The sequence below is a fragment of the Hypanus sabinus genome, chromosome 7, assembly GCF_030144855.1.
Source record: "Hypanus sabinus isolate sHypSab1 chromosome 7, sHypSab1.hap1, whole genome shotgun sequence".
Taxonomy (NCBI): Eukaryota; Metazoa; Chordata; class Chondrichthyes; order Myliobatiformes; family Dasyatidae; genus Hypanus; species Hypanus sabinus.
This window is the reverse complement of record NC_082712.1, coordinates 65,271,239-65,292,260: the sequence shown is the minus strand read 5'-3', so window position 1 is coordinate 65,292,260 and position 21,022 is coordinate 65,271,239. Positions and strand designations below refer to the sequence as shown.

The following is a 21,022-nucleotide window of genomic DNA, read 5'->3' as shown; positions in this document are numbered from 1 at the left end:
TAGATGCTGCCTAACTCACTGAGTTCCTTCAGCATTTTGTATGATTTCCAGCATCTGTAAAATCACTTGAGACATCTCTCAGCTTTGTAATGTGGTATTATCAATCAGAGATAATTGATCTACATATCAATAAAAGCTTGGTATGTTTTGGCCAGGAAGAAGGGGCTGGAGAGTTAGAGAGGTTTAGGGACTGGGGCACTGCCCAGCTTGTAGGCATGGCTGCTAATAGTGCAAGGGTTAAATTCAGGAGGCTGTGGGAAGAGGAGATTCCAGGGATGGTGTCGAGTTTCAGTTCTTATGCTTTGCAAACAATGCAATAGAAATAGAGAATCAATTCCACAGACAGTCATCATTCTCTAGCCATTTGTGACATTACAGTTTTGTGAGGAAGTGATTTACTACTAATCACAATTACAGGCTCGACTATCCCAATATTCTGCCTTTCACAGTGCTGCTTTGAACAGTCATAAACCTGAAGTCACACAAAACTCTGTTGTCATAATCTTACACATACCATGTGATGTTTAATCATCACCCTTCATCCCTGACCTCATGTAGCTCCCCACTGAGAAACACCGAGATTAGAATCCTCAACTTTTGTTCTGAAATCCCCAATTTCCTCGTCTGTTTCTTGCTTCTGTATTCTCACCCTTCTACAGATCTCTAGCTTCTCATCTCTCCTGCAACTCTGACCTCTTGAGCATCACAGATTTACTCAGCATACCACTGGAAAACTTGCCTAGAGACGAGAAGACTCAGCATTCTGGGATTTCCTTCCTGAACACCTCCAACTATCATTCCCTCTATCAAGGAGTTTATTAAATCCTACTCCTTCGACAAGTTGTTTGGTCAAACGTGGTTTGGTGTCAAGTTTTATTTGTTAAGTATATGTTATATCTGCTTTTATACCCTTGATGCCATTAAATTTACCTGTTGAACACCAGCCTCACTCAGCATCCAATTCTTCACTGAATTGAATTCAGGAAACCTTTGCTTCTTCACTTCTCAGTGCTACCAGCAGATGGCAGCAGACACCACTTTTTCCTTTTACTGACCAGTGGTTTCAGTGAGAAATCAGAATCATGTTTAACCTCACAGGCGTATGTAGTCAAATTTGTTGTTTTGCAGCATCAGTGCACTGCAATACATAGTAATAAAAGCTATAAATTATAATATATATATATATATATAGATATAGATATAGATATATATAGATATAGATAGATAGATAGATAGATAGATAGATAGATAGATAGATAGATAGATAGATAGATAGATAGATAGATAGATAGATATATATAAGTTAAATAAATAGTGCAGAAAAAGGAAAAAAAACTGAGGAAATGTTCATTTGTTATTTGTCCTTTCAAAAATCTGATGGCAGGGGGTAAGAAATTGTTCCTGAAACATTGAGTGTGTGTCTTCAGACTCCTGTACCTCCTGCTTGATGGTAGCAATGAAACGAAGACATGGCCTGGTGATGGAGATCCTTAATGATGGATGCCACCTTTTTGAGACATCGCCTTTTGAAAGTGTCCTCGATGCTGGGGAGACTAGTGCCCATAATGGAACTGGCTGAGTTTACAACTTTCTGCAGCTTTTCCCAATCCTGTGCTGAGGCCCCTCCATACCAGACATTGATGCAACCACCCAGAATGCTCTCCACAGTATAGCTGTAGAAATTTGCGAGTGTCTTTGGTCACATACCAAATGTCTTCAAACTCCTAATGAAATATAGTCGCTGTCATGCCTTCTTTGTAATTGCATCAATATGCTGGGCCCAGGATAGATCCTCAGAGATGTTGACACCCAGGAACTTGAAGCTGCTCACCCTTTCCCCTGCTGATCACTCGATGAGGATTGGTATGGGTTCCCTTGACTTCCCCTTCCTGAAGCCCACAATCAGTTTCCTGGTCCTACCTATGTGGACTGCAAGGTTGTTCTTGCAGCACCACTCAACCAACAGATCTATTTTGCTCTTCTTCACCACCTGAAATTCTGCCAACAATAGTTGTGTCATCGGAAAATTTGTAGTTGGTGTTGAGCTGTGCCTGGCTATATATTCATGGCCATAGAGAGAGTAGAAGACTGTTCTAAGCACACATCCTTAAGGTGTGCCAGTGTTGACTGTCAGCAAGGAGGAGATGCTGTTTCGGATTCGCACTGACTGTGGTCTTCTGCAGATAAAGAAAAGGATCCAGTTGCAGGGGGAGGTACAGGGGCCCAGGTTTTGGAGTTTTCTTGTTAGAACTGAGGGTATGATTGTGTTAAACACTGAGCTGTAGCCAATAAAAAGACGTTGTTGTCCAGGTAATCCAAGGCTGAGTGGAATATCAACAAGATTGCATCTATAATAGACTTATTGTGGCGATAGGCAAATTGCAGTGCGGCCTGGTCCTTGTTTCGTCAGTTGATTCTAGCCATCTCCAAACTCTCAGAGCACTTCATCAGAGTAGATGTGAGTGCCACTGGGTGATAGTTGTTGAGGCAGCTCAGCCTGCTCTTCTTGAGCAATGGTACGGTTTTCGTCCTTCTGAAGCAGGTTGGAGCCTCCAACTGCAGCAGTGAGAGACTGAAGGTGTCCATGAACATTCAGAACCCCACCAGGTACACAGTCAGAGCCTGATCCCTTCCACGGGTTCACCCTCATGAAAGATGTTCTGACATCAGCCTCCAAGACATAGATCACAAGTACACTGGATGCTGGCGTAGTTTTATTTTTCCTTTCAAAGCATGAATAAAGGCGTTGAGCTTATCTGGGAGTGAAGCATCACTGCCATTCATGATATTAGGTTTCTCTTGGTAGGAAATAACAGCCTGCAAACTCTGCTGACGTCCATCTGATTCTGATTCTAACCTCAATCGGAATTGTCTACTCGCTCTTAAGATAGTCTTCTGTAGGTCGTACTCAGACTTCTTGTATAGTTCTGGATCATCGGTCTAGAATGCCACAGCCAGCACACTATGAATCTCCTGGTTCACCCACAGCTTTTGACTTGGGTATGTCCAGTATGTCCTTAAAGGGACTCATTCATCCGCACAGTTTTTGATGAAGTCGGTGACAACTGTGGTGTGTTCATTTAGACTTGAAGATGAATTCCTGAACATTGCCCAGTCCACCAACTCAAAGCAGTCCTGTAAAGACCTCCTCTGCCTCCCTTGACCATACCTCTTTGGTCCTCACCACCTGTGCTGCAGTCTTTAGTCTTTGCCGATGTGCTGGGAGTAGAAGAACCATCCGAGGTTTGTTCATTTTGAGTGTCGATAAGATTTTTTTTTAAACGTCTTAAAATGATGCTGCTTACTTTGTAGTGACTGTGGACTTCAGCCTCAATAGTCCTAAATGGGAATATTTGATGATTCCTATTGGAGCTTCATGCAAAGAGTTGCCATCATCTCGCTGGGTTATTTTTGTTCTCAAATATTGCTTAAACTGTTCAGCTTTCACACATATCAACCAGAACATTTCAACTATAGTTGCTCTGAGCTTCAAGGGATCTCCAGGCTTTTAACCAACTACCAGAAAAACCTTTAAGTCTTATATTACCTTCTCCATAATGCATGACATTTTGGGACATAAGGACTACTTCCACGTAAACAGCATCGTGATATCTGGATTTATTGATATGCCAGCCTTATAGCTACTTAACAACAGTCCCAAATCAACAGACTAAGATCAAATCTAACCATAAACATGAAACTGAAAACAGAAATAAATATTCAAACCTTGATAAAAATCAGCTATGAGATACCAACTTAAAAAATTCAACAAAGGTATATCTTTGAGAAAAGTTATAACTTTGACAAACACTAACTCTGTTAAATGATACAAGCTCACCCTGGTTACATATACATTGCAAGTTAGTTCCCTGTCTGAGTCACAAAACTTCCATTGCACCTTGCTGAGCACAAAGCGCATTTGTGAAGGTGCTGTAGAAGTCTGGGCCACTATTGTTAATAGTTGGTTAAAGGGTCCTCAGTATTGGGCAAATGATGCGGCCAAAATCTGGAAGAGAGGAGAATGAAGAAGAGGCCTGAAGAAGATGAAGACAAATAAAACGATGATTTTCTGCCAAGAGGTGTTCTGGAAAAGGGCTGGTCTACTGGGTGCCCAGGTGTTGTCTCTGACTTGCTGGTGCCTGCCTGACTCATCAAATGCTGTGATATTTCGACTGGATCTTCCCTTCCACACTTGGCACGGTCAGAACTGCTCAAGAAACTTAATAGCCCACTCTCCTCTCTTTCAACATTCTCCTTTCCTGTTTCCCTCTCTCACATTTTCTCCTTACCTGCCTTTCACCTCCCTTTGATGCTCTTCCTCCTTCCCTTTCTTCCATGGTCTTCTGTCCTCTCCTATCAGATTCCCCCTTCTCCAGCCCTTTATCTCTTCCACCAATTAACTTCCCAGCTCTTTATTTCACTCCTCCCCCTCTCCCAGTTTCACCTATCACTGACTACCTTGTAATTCTTCCTCCCCTCCTTTCACCCTCTAATTCTGACTTTTCCTCTTTCTTTCCAATCCTGATGAAGGGCTTTGGCCTGAAATGCCAACTGTTTGCTCCTTTCCATAGATGCTGCCTGGCTTGCTGAGTTCTTCTAGCATTTTGTGTGTGAAACAGAGGTTGAAAGGTGCTGGTAGGGGGAAGATCAGAAGGTCATTGGAGCAGACCAGAGGTAAAGATCAGAAGGCGAAGGGGAGAATTAAGTGTTCGGAGAAGATCAGTGTGTGGTACCATCCCGCACAATGTCAGATAGTTGGCACAGGATTTAGGTTACCTAGCTGTGGTTTCATCCGATGAGACCCAGTCGCAGTTCAGCCTCGTGCACACCGTGCTGAAGTAAACTGTGCTCCACAACCTGCTGTTTATCAGGGACCGAAGAACTCAAAGCAACAGGAATTAAATCTGCATTATCTCTCTGGATGTGCTGACAATAAACTATACCAAGGTCTCATCTGTGTCAACTGGCATTTCTGACAGAGGTGCATTCCCTTTGTTCAGCACAAAATGTCAGGCTGCATCGGTGAAGGCGTTAGACCTTGAGCAAGACTTGAACCGACAGCAGCCCATCTCAGAGACTACAGCAGGAGAATTCATGTAATCAGTGGTGACACTTCTCTTTGCAAACTCTTTCTTGAAGCTACTCAGTAACCAATGAGCAGCTCGCAGCCTGGATGTGACAACACTTGGTATGTTCAGCACCTCCAGGGCAGATCGTGCAGGAGGTCCGGGTCAGCAGACCAGCACTTTGATACAACATGGCTTGGGCAAAACTCAGTAAACTAGTCTATACTACATGGACAATTCAGCATTGGAATTCCTGCTAGGGCTGGAGGAACATCAAATCAGAACCAGGAACTGAGCTTGGATTCCTTAGATTGGCATCAATCAGGCAGGCATATGTAAGTCAAGCAAACGCTGGTACATTGTCCGTCAAGTTGATAAGCTGACAGTGTAGGAGCATACCTCCATCATCTGTATCACACATTGATCTCAGTGGTGCAGATACAAAGTATTACTGCATAACACCAAACCTAGATTTCAGCCTCTTGATGTCCTTCCATCAGCCCTGCAGGCTTTCCCAATACAAATATATGGTAGTTTCACCCTATAAATCCGCCATGAAGCATTGGCTGTTGTACTGTGTCCTGTTTTTGGCAGAGGACATCAAAACCTTGGAGATAGCCTGAGAATATGAGATGGTCTTGTTAGAAGGACTTTGAGAAAGCTGATTCTGGGCATACAGAGGTCAGGAGTGGGGATTATATCAATGCAGGATTCCTTTCCATCAAAGTTTCAATAAGCACAGGGGCTCTGAATGAGAAGGTGGGAAGCAATTACCTCCACTGTTGGGGCGAGGAGCTCCACAGGACATAATTAAGGTAACCAGCAAAAGTTCCAGAGCAGAGACAAGGAGATCTTCATTCCATGAACACGGAGTTATTGGGCCAGATCTACCAACTGTCCTGAAGTTACAGCCCAACTGCCCTTGGCCCCCTTGCCCAGGCCAGGCCACTGTTGCAGTAAGGTCCCCACGCTTAGTCTTTTATGGGGAGTCTGTGTCCAGGCACCATGGCAGAGCAGCAGTGCACTGGGGCCATCTCAATGCAGGCAACCGGATTCACTCACAAGATGGCCTACCCACACCCACCAACCCACCAACTTCCTAACTGATGGGCTGTCAGAGCTGTTAGTGTGACCGAGCCACTGAGTGTTTCTTATGCCTGGCATTCTCAAACTCTTATTAAACTCAGAGTTTGGACAGATGGTGTCATTCCCAGTTCAGGAAGATCCCAACACTGGAAACTAAGGATCTGCAAGCAGCCATGGGGAAACCCTTACATCAGTACTGGCACTGGGTTGGAAGCCCTGGGACAAAATGCCGCAAAAGGTGGTTGAGGCCTAGCCTAGTCAACTTTTATGGGCTTGGAGCAGAGAAGGAGGCCATTTGATCCATCAAGTCTATGCTGTTTCTGCTTCCACCCTAATTTTCCTTGTTACCTACCTCTCCCACATTATAACGGCTCTCAGATTTTCCCTCTCACCTACACACCAAAGGTGATTTGCAGCAGTCCTTTAACCTACAGACTAACATGACTTCGGAATGTGGGAGGAAAGCCATGCAGTTACAGGGAGATAACGCAAACTCCACACAGACAGCAGCGGAGATCAGGATGGAACCCGAGTCATTGGCTGCACGACCATACTGCACTGAAATCCCTCAACTCCCTGAAACTCTCTCGTAACCCTCTGCCAGTAGGGTTGCCAACCCACCAAGAATCCCTGGTGCCCAAAACAAAATTAAAGGCTCACCTCCTAATTCGAGGAGAAGAGACTTTAACTTAATTTATTATTTGTTTATATATTAAATATTATTGCTTTTCTTTTTGTTTGAACACTGATGCTTGTTGGAAAGTGAACCACTGGAGATCTTGGTTAGAGACTAACTATCTGGACCCACAGAGCAGTCAACAGGCCACATTATGATTCTTCAGGAAACAATCCACTAGCAAGCATGTATCTGACAGGCCAAGTGGCCTGCTTTCCCCCAGCCTGCCCCATTCCTTCAATCTTCAACTTCCCGGCATTCCACACAATGTCTGATACCCCTCATCCACCTTTCAGTTGCAAAGAAAGATAGCTGAGTCAGAATAGTAGCAGCCATATCATAGAGAGGTGAGTGCAATCACTTTAGTGCACCGGTGATCATCAATCGGGATTTGATTCCTGACGCTGTCTGTAAGGAGGTTGTACTTTCTCCCCGTGATGGGGTGCATTTCTTCCGTGTGCTCTGGTCTCCTCCCAAAGATGTGTGGTTAGGGCAAGTACGATTGGTGCCAGAAGTGTGGTGACAGATGTGGGCCACGCCCAGCACAATCCTCATTGATGTTAGTTGATGCAAGTGAACCAGTTCACTCTATGTTTTGATGTTTCAATTCACATGTAACAAATAAAGCTTATCTTTTGTGTTTTTCCTGACAGTCAAATATAAAATTGAGCCTTAGACTAACATCTTCAAAGGAAAAGAGTTCATTGGGACTACAGTAAAGAGGAATTCCCTCAGACTGACTATCTGTTTGGCAAATGGCAAGAGTTCATTGTTTTCAATTTGTCTGCCATGCTTTTCACATTACATTGCCCTAAACCTCCATCATTGGCCACTCAGATAATTTGCTCACACTGCTCTTGATGGGGGACAATTTCCCAACTTTTTAAAAAAGATGAAAAATGTTTGACAAAGAAGCCCCCATTTTCAGTGCAAAGTTCAACTCATACATTTCCTGTATTTGGAACAACTTATCACTTCGAGCCTGCTTCACCCAGAAAAATGAGTCGCACAGCTCTGCCTGCCAGTTTTCATGGCTCAGGAAGTCTTGGGCATCCATGCGTTTGCACTCAGTCCTGAAATCAGAGAACCATGGAGATCAAACGCCAATGCTCCATTGCTTATCTCACCATTGCACCCTGCTTTGGGAGACTGATGTGTTGACCAGAGGGTCAAATTCACTTCATGGACAGCCTCACCTTTAGATCAGGGAGACCCAATGTTAAAATGGAACTTTGTTTATTTGACTGGGGTCAAATACCTTGTGGGAAAAGAAAGGAGAAGATAAATGCTCTACTTACTTAAGTAATCTAATGCTTTTGTCATTTGCTGGTGTTTTAGTGCTTTTTTAATTCTTTGCTATTTATTTTATTGCAGAAAGTGAACTAAATCCACTTGAATAGTTCTGAAATGTTTCTACTGAAGATATTTAGCAGCTGGTAAAAAGCTTTAGATGAGGCAAACTGTTCTCTCTCACATTATATATCAGTCCCATCCACAGCCAGGCCACAGCACTTACAGTGTTTCTTTTTGGTGATCTACACCCTGACAAGGACTACAATGGTCCCTTAATTTTACAGCAAAGCTTATGCAGCAAAAAAAAACAAGCTAATCTGACCCCCCAAGTCGTTGCTGGCCATCAAAGACTAATCTTACACTTTATCTACTTCATTCTTCCCATATTCACAACTGTTTTAAAACAGTGCCAAGATATAATTTTAATCAGTCCTCCTGAATCGGGATGGCATTTTAAGCACCATGGTGAACAACAATGCACTTGAACGGTTTATCGTTTACACCAGCATTATAATGTCCACTCTTCCCCACACACGTGTGTAGACACACTTCACACAATATAGCTGTGACCATCTTACCCTCCTCTAGCCTCACCCATCGCAGGAACTCAAACCAACCCACCAGCAGTTATCACCCTGCTTCTGTCTTGCCCATAATTTCTAGTCACGTCTCAATAAAGGTTTCCAATCATCTATCATTCCATCGTGACTGATTTTTTTCAACCTAATTCTCCTTTTTTGTCCCCATAACTTTACCCACACACTGAACCAATCAAGAAGCTATCTACCTCTGCCTTAAATAGTAACAAGAGAGCTATGGACGGAGGTGAACCCAAGAGAAGGATATGGCCTAGAATTAACTCAGACTCAAAATAAACCAGCTGGCACAAACAAAATCCAAAGGGAAAATCACAAACGGTAAAGTTAGAAATAGGACTCCTATGACTGAGCACTGAGTGCTCAGCATGAGGCCTCTAAGTACAGACTTCCCCTGAAGGAATGTGGCAGTCAATAATTGACAGTCTGCGCCTTAATGGCGCAATGGCAGCTAAGCATACTCCATTGCTTGGATGCCTGCCACTGTTCAGTCAGACCAAGACATAAATATACTCAATATATTTATATTGTTTATCAACTCGTATTCATTTTAGTTTTAAAAGCATGTCCTTTTATTCTGAGGCTGTGTCTTCAGAGCCTAGACTCTTCTATTAATGGAAACATCCTCTCTACGTCCACTCTATTTGGGCCTTTCAGTATCTAGTAGATTTCAATGAGATCACCCTGCTCGAGATTATGAACTCCATCATTTCTGTTGAAATTCTTTGAGGAAGTACCAGGCAGTATAGAAAAAGGTAAGTCAGTGGATGTTGTTCACTTGGAGTTTCAGAAGACCTTTGACAAATTGCCACACATAAGGCTACTTAACAAGATAAGAGCCCTGGGACCACAAAAAAGATATTAGCATAGATAGAAGATCAGGCAGGAGTCAGAGTGAGAATAAATGGGATCTTTTCTGGTTGGCTGCCAGTGACTAGTTGTGTTCTGCAGGGATCAGTATTGGGACTGCTTCTTTTCACATTGTACCTTAATGATTTGTATGACAGAATTGATGGTTTTGTGGTCAGCTTTGCAGATAATACAAAGACAGGTGGAGGGGCAGGTAGAGTTGAGGAACCAGGGATTCTGCCAAAGGAGTTAGACAGATTGGCAGAATAGGCAAAGAATGGGCAGGTGGAATGCAGTGTCAGGAAGTATATGGTCATACATTTTGGTAGAAGGAATAAAGGTATAAATTACTTTCTATATGGGGAGTAAGCTCAAAAATCAGAGACGCAAAGGGATTTGGGAATCCTTGTGCAGGAACCCTAAAGGTTAACTTGCAGGTTTCAGTGATAAGGAAGGCAAATGCAATGTTATCATTCATTTCGAGAGGCCGAGAATATAAGAGCAAGGATGTGTTGCTGAGGCTTTATAAGGTATTGGTCAGACTGCACTTTGAGTATCATGGGCAGTTTTGGGCCTTATCTAAGGAAAATTGTGCTGGCATTGGAGAGGGTCCAGAGGAGGTTCATGAGAATTATTCTGGGAAAGAAAGAGTTAATGTATGAGGAGTGTTTGATGGCTCTGTGCCCGTACTCACTGAAGTTTAAAAGAAGGAGGAGGTATCTCAATGAAACCTATCAAACTGGGGTTCACAACCTTTTTTTATGCCATGGACCAATGCCATTAAGCAAGGGGTCCATGGATCCCAGGTTGGGAACCCCTGATACAGAATACTGAAAGCCCGAGACTAAGTGGATGTGGAGAGGATAATTACTATAGTGGGTGAGTCTAGGACCAGAGGGCACAGCCTCAGAATAGAGGAGCATCCTATTAGAACAGAGGAGAGACGGAATGTGTGGAATTCATTGCTACGCATGGTTGTGGAGCCAAGTCGTTGAGTATATTTAAAGCAAAAGTTCTTGGTTAGTCAGGGTTCTGGGGAGAATGCAGGAGAATGGGGTTGAGAGGGATAATAAATCAGCCTTGATGGAATGGCAGAGCAGACTTGATGAGCCAAGAGGTCTAATTCTGTTCCTATGTCTTCTGGTCTTACAGTAAATGTTAAGCTTTTTATTTTTGTTAAACTCCACTGGATCCTCTCCAGGGTCAGCATATCTTTCCTCAGGAACGGGCTCAAGATTGCTCACAATATTCAAATGCAATCCTCTTGTAACCTCAGCGTACATTTTTGTTTCATATTCTAGCTCTGCAGAAGAGGTGCTGCCCTTTAAGCAGGGACTGGTTGGTTCCATGTGTAGCTGTTACAAACTGCACAGCTTTTTCTTGAAGAAGAGCAGGGGACTTATCCTAAGTGTTCTGGTCAATGAAAGCAAGCATGCAGGTACAGCAGGCAGTGAAGAAAGCTGGCCTTCATAACAAGAGGAACTGAGTAGAGGAGGAAAGAGGTCCTTCTGCAGCTGTACGGGGCCCTGGTGAGACCCCACCTGGAGTATTGTGTGCAGTTTTGGTCTCCAAATTTGAGGAAGGACATTCTTGCTATTGAGGGTGTGCAGCATAGGTTCACAAGGTTAATTCCCGGAATGGCGGAACTGTCATATGTTGAAAGATTGGAGCGACTGGGCTTGTATACACTGGAATTTAGAAGGATGAGAGGGGATCTGATTAAAACATATAAGATTATTAAGGGATTGGACACACTAGAGGCAGGAAGCATGTTCCCACTGATGGGTGAGTCCAGAACTAAAGGCCACAGTTTAAGAATAAGTGGTAGGCCATTTAGAACAGAGATGCGGAAAAACTTTTTCACCCAGAGAGTGGTGGATACGTGGAATGCTCTGCCCCAGAAGGCAGTGGAGGCCAAGTCTCTGGATGCATTCAAGAGAGAGTTAGATAGAGCTCTTATAGATATCAGGGTCAAGGGATATGGGGAGAAGGCAGGAACGGGGTACTGATTGTGTATGATCAGCCATGATCACAGTGAATGGCAGTGCTGGCTAGAAGGGCTGAATGGCCTACTCCTGCACCTACTGTCTATTGTCTATTGTCAATATTTAATTGTCACTCAACATCACAATGGCAGAGTTTCTAGTCACTAATTCACTGCTGTTAAGATGTACTTCTTCAGCCATATTATTGTTTCATTTCTATTGGCTACACATGAAAATCTTGGTATAAATCAGGCGGCCATATTAATGTGAGTATCCTCTTTGTGTGCTTTCTCCTGCTCGTGTGTACCAGTTACACCCAATCATTTACAAATGATCCAGCGGGCAGAGTTTCACCCACTTACCTCCACAAATATGAAGCAGGGAATGATAGAGTAACTCCTCTGAATATTGTTCACTTCTGTAGCCATTCTGATGCATCGGATCACTCTTGAGAAAAACCAGAGTCTTTCACACCTGAAAATCAAATAATTCCTCTTTAGCCACAGACTTCCATCAATTTGCTACATTTTAATCCGATTAGTGCAGCCTGTTGGAAATCAGGAGGGGAATATTCTCCAGTTACAGACTGACACTGTCACATCACAGCATCAGCTATAAGATCTGGGTTCATTTCTCGTCGCGGTTTGTGAGGAGTTTGCACACAGGCTCCTACTGGGTGCTCCAGTTTCCTCCCTTTATCCAATGATGCATGCTCAGGATCAGTGTGTTGTTGGCACTGGAAGCAAGCTGACACTTGTAGGCTGCTCAGCATAACCCTCACTGCTTTGATTTGATGCAACCAACACATTTCACTGTATGTTTCGATAAACATAAGACAAATAAAGCTAATCTTTAGATGTCTTCCACAATCTACCCTTTCCATGCACTAGATCGCAGTCATTTTTCTCTATCATACTCATGGGTTTTCTTCTGGGAGTGGAGAAGGCCAAGGAACATGCAACTTTCTTTGACATCAAGTCTCCAAGATAGAAACAAGCCACATCTGTCCACTTATACTCCATGTAGCCATTCCCAACTCACTTCATTAACCTCATCAACATAACTTTAAATTCGAAGTAACACACTCAAACTGATGGAGGAACTTGGTAGGTCGGCCAGCATCCATGGAAGTGAACAAACAGTTGACATTTCGGGCCAAGGCTCTTCCTCTAGACTGAAAAGGAAGGAATAAGTTATCAGAGTAAAAAGGCAGAGGGAAGGGAAGGAGGCAACTTGGAAGGTGAGCGGTAGAGCCAGATGGGTGGGAAACGTAAAGGACTGGAGAAGAAGGAATCTGATAGGAGAGGAGAGTGGACCAAAGGAGAAAGGGAAGGAGGAGGGTACCCAAGGGGAGCTGATAAGCAGGTGAGAAGAGGTGAGAGTCCAGAATGGAGAATATAAGAGGAGAGGGGAAGGATTTTTTTGACCAGAAGGAGAAATTGAAATTCATGCCATCAGGTTGGAGACTACCCAGACAGAATATAAGGTGTTGCTCCTTCATCCTCAGGGTGGCCTCATCTAGCCACAAGAGGAGGCTATGAACCAACAGGTCGGAATGGGAAAAGGAATTGGAATTAAAATGAGTGGCCAACGGAAATTTCCATTTTTGGCAGATGGAACAGAGTTCCTCGATGAAGTGGATTTATGATGGGTAGAGGAGGCTGCATTAAGAGCACCGGACACAATAGGCAACCTCAGCAGATTTGCAGGTGAAGTGTGCAATTCAATTCTCTCAAATATTTTTTGCTCTTCCATTAAGGTATAATATTGACAATGAATTATTTCATTAATGAAGCAAGTGTTTCCTAGATTGTAGGAACAATTAACTCCCAAGGCACATTGTAGTGCGGATGACCAAAACCTGGCAACTGAAGGAAGAATTACCAAGCGTGGACTGATTAAATTCAGAGAAGTGCAAGTGTTCAAGGATGGAGCAGAGCAAAATGCTTAAAGGATGAGAATTTAAAATCAAGGATTTCCTAGCAAGAAACTGATGAACGTACATGGAATGACAGGGTGTGGTGCGAGTCAGCATAAAGACAGGTATAATAGAAGAAGAGATGCCACTCAGGAGAGTGCTGAAGTAGTCAAGATTGAAGATAATAAGGAGCAGCTGGGCAAAGTCAGGGATGAAGTTTGGGAATGTTGCAGAGATGCAAAAACTGGTGATGGTGCAAATATGTGATCAAAGTCCAGTTGTGACACCAGTGCTGCAAACCCATATTTCACTTACAAGCGAAAGGTTTCTTCTTTTATGTACTTCTATCAAATATTAATCAAAATTGCTAGAATGCAGTGAGATCATAAAGCCATACAGAATAGAAACAGACTCTTCATAATGTCCAGAGCAGTCTGTTTGCTATTCTATACTGATCCCATTTTTCCACATTAGGACTACATCCTTCTATGTTTTACCCAGTTACGTGTCTACCTAAATGTCTCTTAAAGTAGTAGAAATACTTTGGGAAAAAAAAACTTCAATGGACATATTTTCAATCACTGGCCATTGATTAGAATTAATCTAAAAATAGGATCTTAAAAGTTACAAATGAATCAATTCCAGCTGTCCATTACAATTTTGTGTAGGAATATTATTTTAAAGGTACATTGGAACTATTTTTGAAGCTATATTGGGACCAAACTGAACTTCCCAGTACCTCAACAAATGACATAAATTTCCTTCTTTAAAGAAAAAAGGGCAGAATTGAATGAGATAAATCAGTGTGTTGCAGTTTAATGCATCATGCATCAAGTAAGAGGGCAAGACTGATGAAAAGCAGGTGATGCCTGTAATTTTTCCTATAATTGAGATCCTCCTAATGAAAGCACATAGACAGCCAGCATATGTTTCCAAGCTGTGTCCTTGGCTTTTAAGTAACAGTTGATTTATAATAGGTTGCTCAGAGGATCTCTCAATTATTCTGAAAATGAGAATTATCTCCCAATTTCCCTGTAACCACACAGCGGTTAAAAATAACAGATAGGTGATGGTTTAGAGATCTTAAATTCAGGGTTATTTTGTAATCGGATCTGTGCATCCGCTAAATTTTAGCAAAATCCAGCGCTCTCAGCACAAAGGAGACTTCATATTTTGTATTCCGCTGGTGCATACACAGTGAGCATAGCAAGCACAGACAAAGTCATCACGAACAGTTTGGACACAAAAAAAAATGATGGAGCGTGAGATGGGATTTCTTAACACGTGATACCTCGGAGCAGACTCCAATCAGACAATGGTGGCTGAATTACGGCTGCCTGATACTATTGCTGGAGTTAGAACTGAAGGCTCCAGAGCGGCTGGAGAGTGCTTGTTCTCATTAAAAGAGAAAACTCCCGGATTTCATGGCTTCATTAAATCAACGCTCACGGCGGAAAAAGTTGTAAAGTTAAAAAAAAGCGTTTCTATAAAAGGCACAGTTTAAGCATCCCCGTAAATTGTCAAAAATACACACACGGGACTTAATAAGTAAATGTATTAGAGACAGGCTTACATGTAGCTAACAGGTTTGATAGCAAAGCAAGCTAATTACTCACAGATTTTCATACCTTAATTAAAGCAATCCTAGTATTTCCTCTTCTAATGGTGGTGGAGTCACACAGAGGCGAGTGTTCAATAAGAGAGTTCCTCCCCGTTTCCCTAAAGATGATGCCCAGAAGGGAAATGAATATAGGACATCTCTAGACACACATGCAACATCCCGGAATTTATGAAACACAGCTCAGTCAAATGAGAGTCAATGCCTTCAGTTGGTTTGCTCTTCAGTTATTATATCGGAGTGTACACAGAGTGCGGTCTGTTCAAACTGGGCACAGATGTGATGTAGTTCTCGTCAATTCTTATTTCCATTTTTCCAAGTGTGTACGGTGCCAAGATTAACTCAAAATACTCTTGCTACACAAGAGAGTTTTTAGCCACCTACTAATCCGCCACAATCTGCTCAGCGCTTCCCCCGTAACTGCAGTGTAATCGCGCAATAAATATGGGACTGTTACCCTCAGAGATTTCACATGAAAAGAAAGTAAGTTTCCCTCATAGCTTTTCCAATGCGGCCCTTAAAGGGATGAACAGACCCCTTTACTGAGTGGAATGTGTGTATTTGCTTTACGACAATGGCTTGACATTGAACTAAAGCTAAACGCTTTGCAGGACTGGTCCGAGGCAAACAATGCCTGCATCGACCAGGGAAGAGAGAAAGAGAGAAAGAGAGAGAGAAAGAGAGAGAAAGAGAGAGAGAAAGAGAGAGAAAAAGAGAGAGAGAGAGAGAGAGAGAGAGAGAGAGAATGTGTGTGTGAGAGAGAGAGAGTGTGTATGTGTGTGTGTGTGAAAGAGAGAGAGTGTGTGTGTATGTGTGTGTGAGAGAGAGAGAGTGAGAGCGAGAAAGAGAGAGAGAGAGAGAGAGAGAGAGAGAGAGAGAGAGAGAGAGAGAGAGAGAGAGAGAGAGAGAGAGAGAGAGAGTGCGAGCGAGAACTGGATGTCAGCATACATCAAAATCATTCTGAATATCGCCAGAAACACATACTATGCTATCGTGTGCATTTAGCTGCGCTCACCCGGGGTAATAAAATTATTTTTTTTATCTCAATACGTGGTGCTTCATGAATGTTAAAACAATGTCCTAACGCAGGACAGAAGGTTGCAATCCAGAACAATAGTACTGACAAATCTGTTTCAAATATCAAACACGCTGATACTACATTGTTGGATTGGTCAAATACAGGCTGCAAAGATTGACCGTTCGTCACACACTTTGAGCTTTGGGGAGCAATCAATGTTTCTATTGGAGAATCTGGCCGCTTTTTTAGAATTGCTGTTCCCTTCCAAACAAAAGGAGCGACAGGCGGAGCGAGGCAGCGAGCTGAGCCGGGCTTATTTCTTACCTGTATCGGTGCCACACGCCGCCAAGCTGGTACGGTGCCCGACACTACCAACAGCACCATCGGGGCACAGAGAACACCCGGAGTTACAACGGCGGCGGGGTGGGGAGGAGGTCGCTGTTTAGTCCCTCCACCAGCTCATCCTCGCTTTCTCATCACCCTCCTAGCAAAGGCACCATCCAACAGAACAGCCCCTCTCGCTGCCGCTCCTTGCCATTCACGAATCATTTCCTGTGGGGAGGCTTGAAGGAGGCGGGATTACTAGCCAAGTCAAAGTTGCTTAGAACCTGCTCTCTCTCCCTCTTAACACACATAAACGTGAGTTAGGAGACAGTCGGGAGTCTTACGTTAAATGATCCTCGATCATTTCAGCAGAGAGCTCCGATCGGTGCTTTCACTGGCTCAGCTCGAATTCCATCTATCCCTTTACTTTGAAAGAAAAATGGCCTTAATATATCGTTCTAAAACCTTTGTGCTGATCAATCAGTCTGATGGGCTGATTTTTGTGTAAAATATTCAGATGAGTTAGGGTGATATCATTACCTAAAAAGCACATTTCGCCCCGTAATAATTCATGCATTCGGGGAGTTGGAGAAGAGTTAAGCATTCTCCCTCTCAATCATTCGTGCTATTTAATTAGATCGCTGCAGATCTGAAACCTCTGCCTTTTCCAGACACGGGAAAGGTGTTCGGCCCATTCTGTCTATGCCTCAGCTTATAAAAATACAAACTGTTGGAGGAACTCAGCGAATCAGGCACATCTGTGGAAAGAAATGTACAACCGACGTCTCAAACCGAGACTCTTCTTCAGGATGGACGTCCACAGATGCTGCTTGATCCGCTGGGTTTCTCCAGCAGAGACAAGAGGCTGGAATTTGGAGTATCTGTGGTTGATCTATCAGGACTGATGCAGTTTCGACCTGTAGCGTCGACAGTTCCTACCAACACCCCTCAGCGATGCTGGTCAACCAGCTGAGTTCCTTCAACAGATTGTTTTCTGCAGCTGCGACATCCAGGAGAGAGTTGCCGCCAGTTAACCAATGAGATTCAAGGACCCTTTGGATGAAACAATGGAAAAGACGGAAATGCGCAAGGGGTGAATCGAAGTGACCTCAAAGAAGAGTAATGAAGTGGATTAAGAGATATTCAAATGGGGTCAGAAGAGTGATTTAAAAAGGCTGTAACATGAGATTTGAAGAAACGTAGGATGGAGACTCTGCAACTGTTGCCTTCCTGGGAGGTCCAAGTTGCAGAGTTACTGCAACATTGTCTATGAAAGGCAGCTTCATTCATCGACTACCAACCAAGATTGTGTGCATTGAGTTTAATCCATATTTACAGGGAAAATCATAAACAAGAGAAAATCTGCAGGTGCTGGAAATCCCAGCAACACACACAAAATGCTGGAGGACTTCAGCAGGCCAGGCAGCACCTTGGTAAAGAGTACAGTCGATGTTTTGGGCCTAAACCCTTCCACAGGACTTGATTCTCATGGGAGGGGCTGAGGGCGAACGACTTTTACATAGACGTACAAAAAAGCTGGAAGAATTCAGCAGGTCGGGCAGCATCCGTTGAAAGAAGCAGTCAACGGATGCTGCCCGACCTGTTGAGTTCATCCAGCTTTTTTGGACATCTTGATTTGACCACAGCATCTGCAGTGTACTTTGTGTTGACTTTTACATAGCATATTCTGTCGCAATATCAGGTTATCAGTAGAAAAAGCACACTATCTACTTCTTTCAGCCATCGTTGTCTAATCCAAACGATTATTTAACTCCTTCCTCCCTCGTAAATTTGTTGTCTTTTGTAAGCCACTGATAGGGCATTTACAACCAGATGCAATTCAGAACATATCTCTTCCTCATAACTGTTGATCCAACTTTTGTTGAATATTAGTGGCAGATGCTTCGAACTCACTATTATAGTCCAAACGCTTTCAGGGGCATTTACTACCAACTAATTTCATTGCGTCCTGGGGTCCTGTTTGCTCTCTCGGGAGGTTTGTTCTCCGCTGTGTTCTGGAACTTTGTGACCATCACTAAAACAAATAATTTCATCATTGCCACATCACCTGGAATGCTGACTTCACCCACTACAGATGCTGCTGGACCTGGTAAGTATCCTGAGAATTTTCATTTTTTGAAATTCCAGATTACCCATCATCTGCAGCATTATATTTTTCTATAATTCCATTGCCATTTCAAATGTGGAGGCTCTTCTGTTTCAAAGATGTCAATATTTCAAAAAGAACTTAATTGTGAAAGAATATAGGATGACTGGCTTTTAAGAGCATAATTTCATTGGATCTACTCCACCATTTCACATACTGATTTATTATCCCTTTTAACACCATTCTCCTGCCTTCTGACACAATAGCCATTGCTCTTACGCACCATCCTTACACATCTGGAGAGGAGGGATGCTTATGTGAGAATGTTGTTCTTGGACTACAGTGCAGCCTTCAAAACCATAATACCCTCCAGGCTCAACAAGAAGGTCAGAGACATTGACCTTTACCCTGCCTCGTGCAGCTGGATCCTGGACTTCCTGTCAGATCACCAACAGGTGGTAAGAGTGGACTCCCTCACCTCTGACCCTCTAAACCTCAAAACAGGAGCCCTTCCAGGGCTGTGTCCTAAGCCCCCTCCTTTACTTTCTGTATACACATGACTGGTCGCCACCCTCAGCTCCAATCTGCTAATTAAATTTGCTGATGCTACTACACTGATTGGACTTGTCTGAAGTAATAATGAGGTGGCCAACAGAGAAGAAGCCTGACACAGTGTTGATAAGAAAACAACCTCTCCCTCAATGTCATAAAACACAGGAGCTGGTTGTGGACTACAGGAGGAACAGACACTGGCTCACCCCTATTTACATCAATGATCTGGGGTTAAGAGTTTTAAGTTTCTCGGTTACACACCGCTGAGGACTTCACTTTGTCTGTACATACCAGCTGTGTGGTGAAAAAAGTACAACAGCACCTGTTTCACCTCAGACAGATGAAGAAGTTCAGCGTGAGTCCCCAAATTCTAAGGACTCTCTACAGGGGCACAATTAAGAGCATCCTGACTGGTTGTATCACTGCCTGGTACTGGAACTGTACTTTACTCCGTCACAGGACTCTGCAGAGAGTGGTGCAGGCAGCCCAGCGCATCTGTAGATGTAAACTTCCCGTGATTCAGGAGAGTTACAGAGTCAAGTGTGTAAAAAGGGCCCAAAGGATCATTGGGGACCCGAGTTACTCCAACCACAAACTGTTCCAGCTGTACCACAGCATAAAAGCCAGAACAGCTTCTTCCGCCAGGCCATCAGACTGAGTAATTCACACTGACGCAGTTGTATTTCTAAGTTATATTGACTGCTCTGTTATATATCTATCTGTACATACTATTTATTTCAAATTACTATAATTTGCACATTGCACATTCAGACGAAGACGTATAATAATTTTACACCTCATGTATGAAAGAAGTAAGAAATAGTCAATTCAATTCAATCCAATTTCCCCTGTAACCTTTGATGCCCTTACTAATCAAAAACCTATCAAACTCCACTTTAAATATACCCAAAGCATTGTCTATGGCAAAGATTTCAACAAATTCACCAATCTCTCACCAAAGAAATTCCTGCTTATCTCTGTTCAAATGGGATGTCTGTCTATTCTAAGGCTGTGTCATCTGGTCATAGACTCCCCCATTATTGGAACCGTGCTCTCCACATCTAATCTATCCAGGCCTTTCAATATTCACTAGGTTTCAATGAGATTTGGACCCCCCCCCCCCCCACTTCTTCTAAACAGCAGAGAGTACAGACCAAGAGCCACCAAACATACCTCACACGTTAACCTTACACTCCCAGGATCATCCTGATTAACCTTCTCTGGAATATCTTGAACAGCACCATGGAAATTCACCTCTTCTGCTCCCCGCCAATGGGCGCAAGATACAAAAGCATGAAAGGGCATATTTCCAGGCTCAAGAGCATCTTCTATCCTGCTATTCAAGATGCTTGAATGGACCTTATGCATGACAAGAGGCATAATATTATGCATGATAAGTGGAAAGCAGCCATTGAGTGAGTGGGCCAGAAAAGGAGTGGAGCTTTGAGGCTTTGACTCAGGGAGTGGCTTTGTCGAGGGAAGTGCCTTGTGAGAAAAGTGCGAGTCTTTGGCTTAAGAGTCTTCGGTGAGGAGGCTGAGGGAGGAGACTACGCCACAGTTGCAGAGGGTGAGAGGTGGTGAAGAGATGACAGGTAAACTGATTCAGTGTGATGCTTGCCTGATGTGGGAGGTCAGGGACACTGACGGTGCCTCTGGCTGCTACAACTGTGGAAAGTTTGTCCAGGTTCAGCTCCTGAAGGACCGTGTTGGGGCACTGGAGAGGCAACTGGATGACCTCAGGTACATCTGGGAAAACGAGAGTTTTCTGGACAGGACCTATGGTGAGATTGTTACACCGAAGATACCAGAAGAGAGAACGGGGGCGACGATGAGGAAGGGATGGATGCTTGAAGTACAGGAGACCCCAGGGGACGTACCTGAAGTCTGATAAATCCCCAGGGCCTGATGGTCTGCATCCCAGAGTACTTAAGGAG

The 21,022-nt window shown here is 43.4% G+C and overlaps 1 protein-coding gene across 1 annotated transcript in view; it reads right to left on the bottom strand.

The window, feature by feature from the left end:
* Positions 1–16,597, bottom strand: part of plppr1 (phospholipid phosphatase related 1) — a 118,918-nt gene extending 102,321 nt beyond the window's left edge. Inside the window, exons 1-3 of the mRNA XM_059973852.1 lie at positions 16,430–16,597; positions 15,098–15,188; positions 11,914–12,025 (exon numbers count right to left, since the gene is read on the bottom strand). Coding sequence (XP_059829835.1) covers positions 11,914–11,979 — 66 coding nt within the window. The 5' untranslated portion in view covers positions 11,980–12,025; positions 15,098–15,188; positions 16,430–16,597. The remainder of the gene's footprint in view (positions 1–11,913; positions 12,026–15,097; positions 15,189–16,429) is intronic.
* Positions 16,598–21,022: the final 4,425 nt, after the last annotated feature.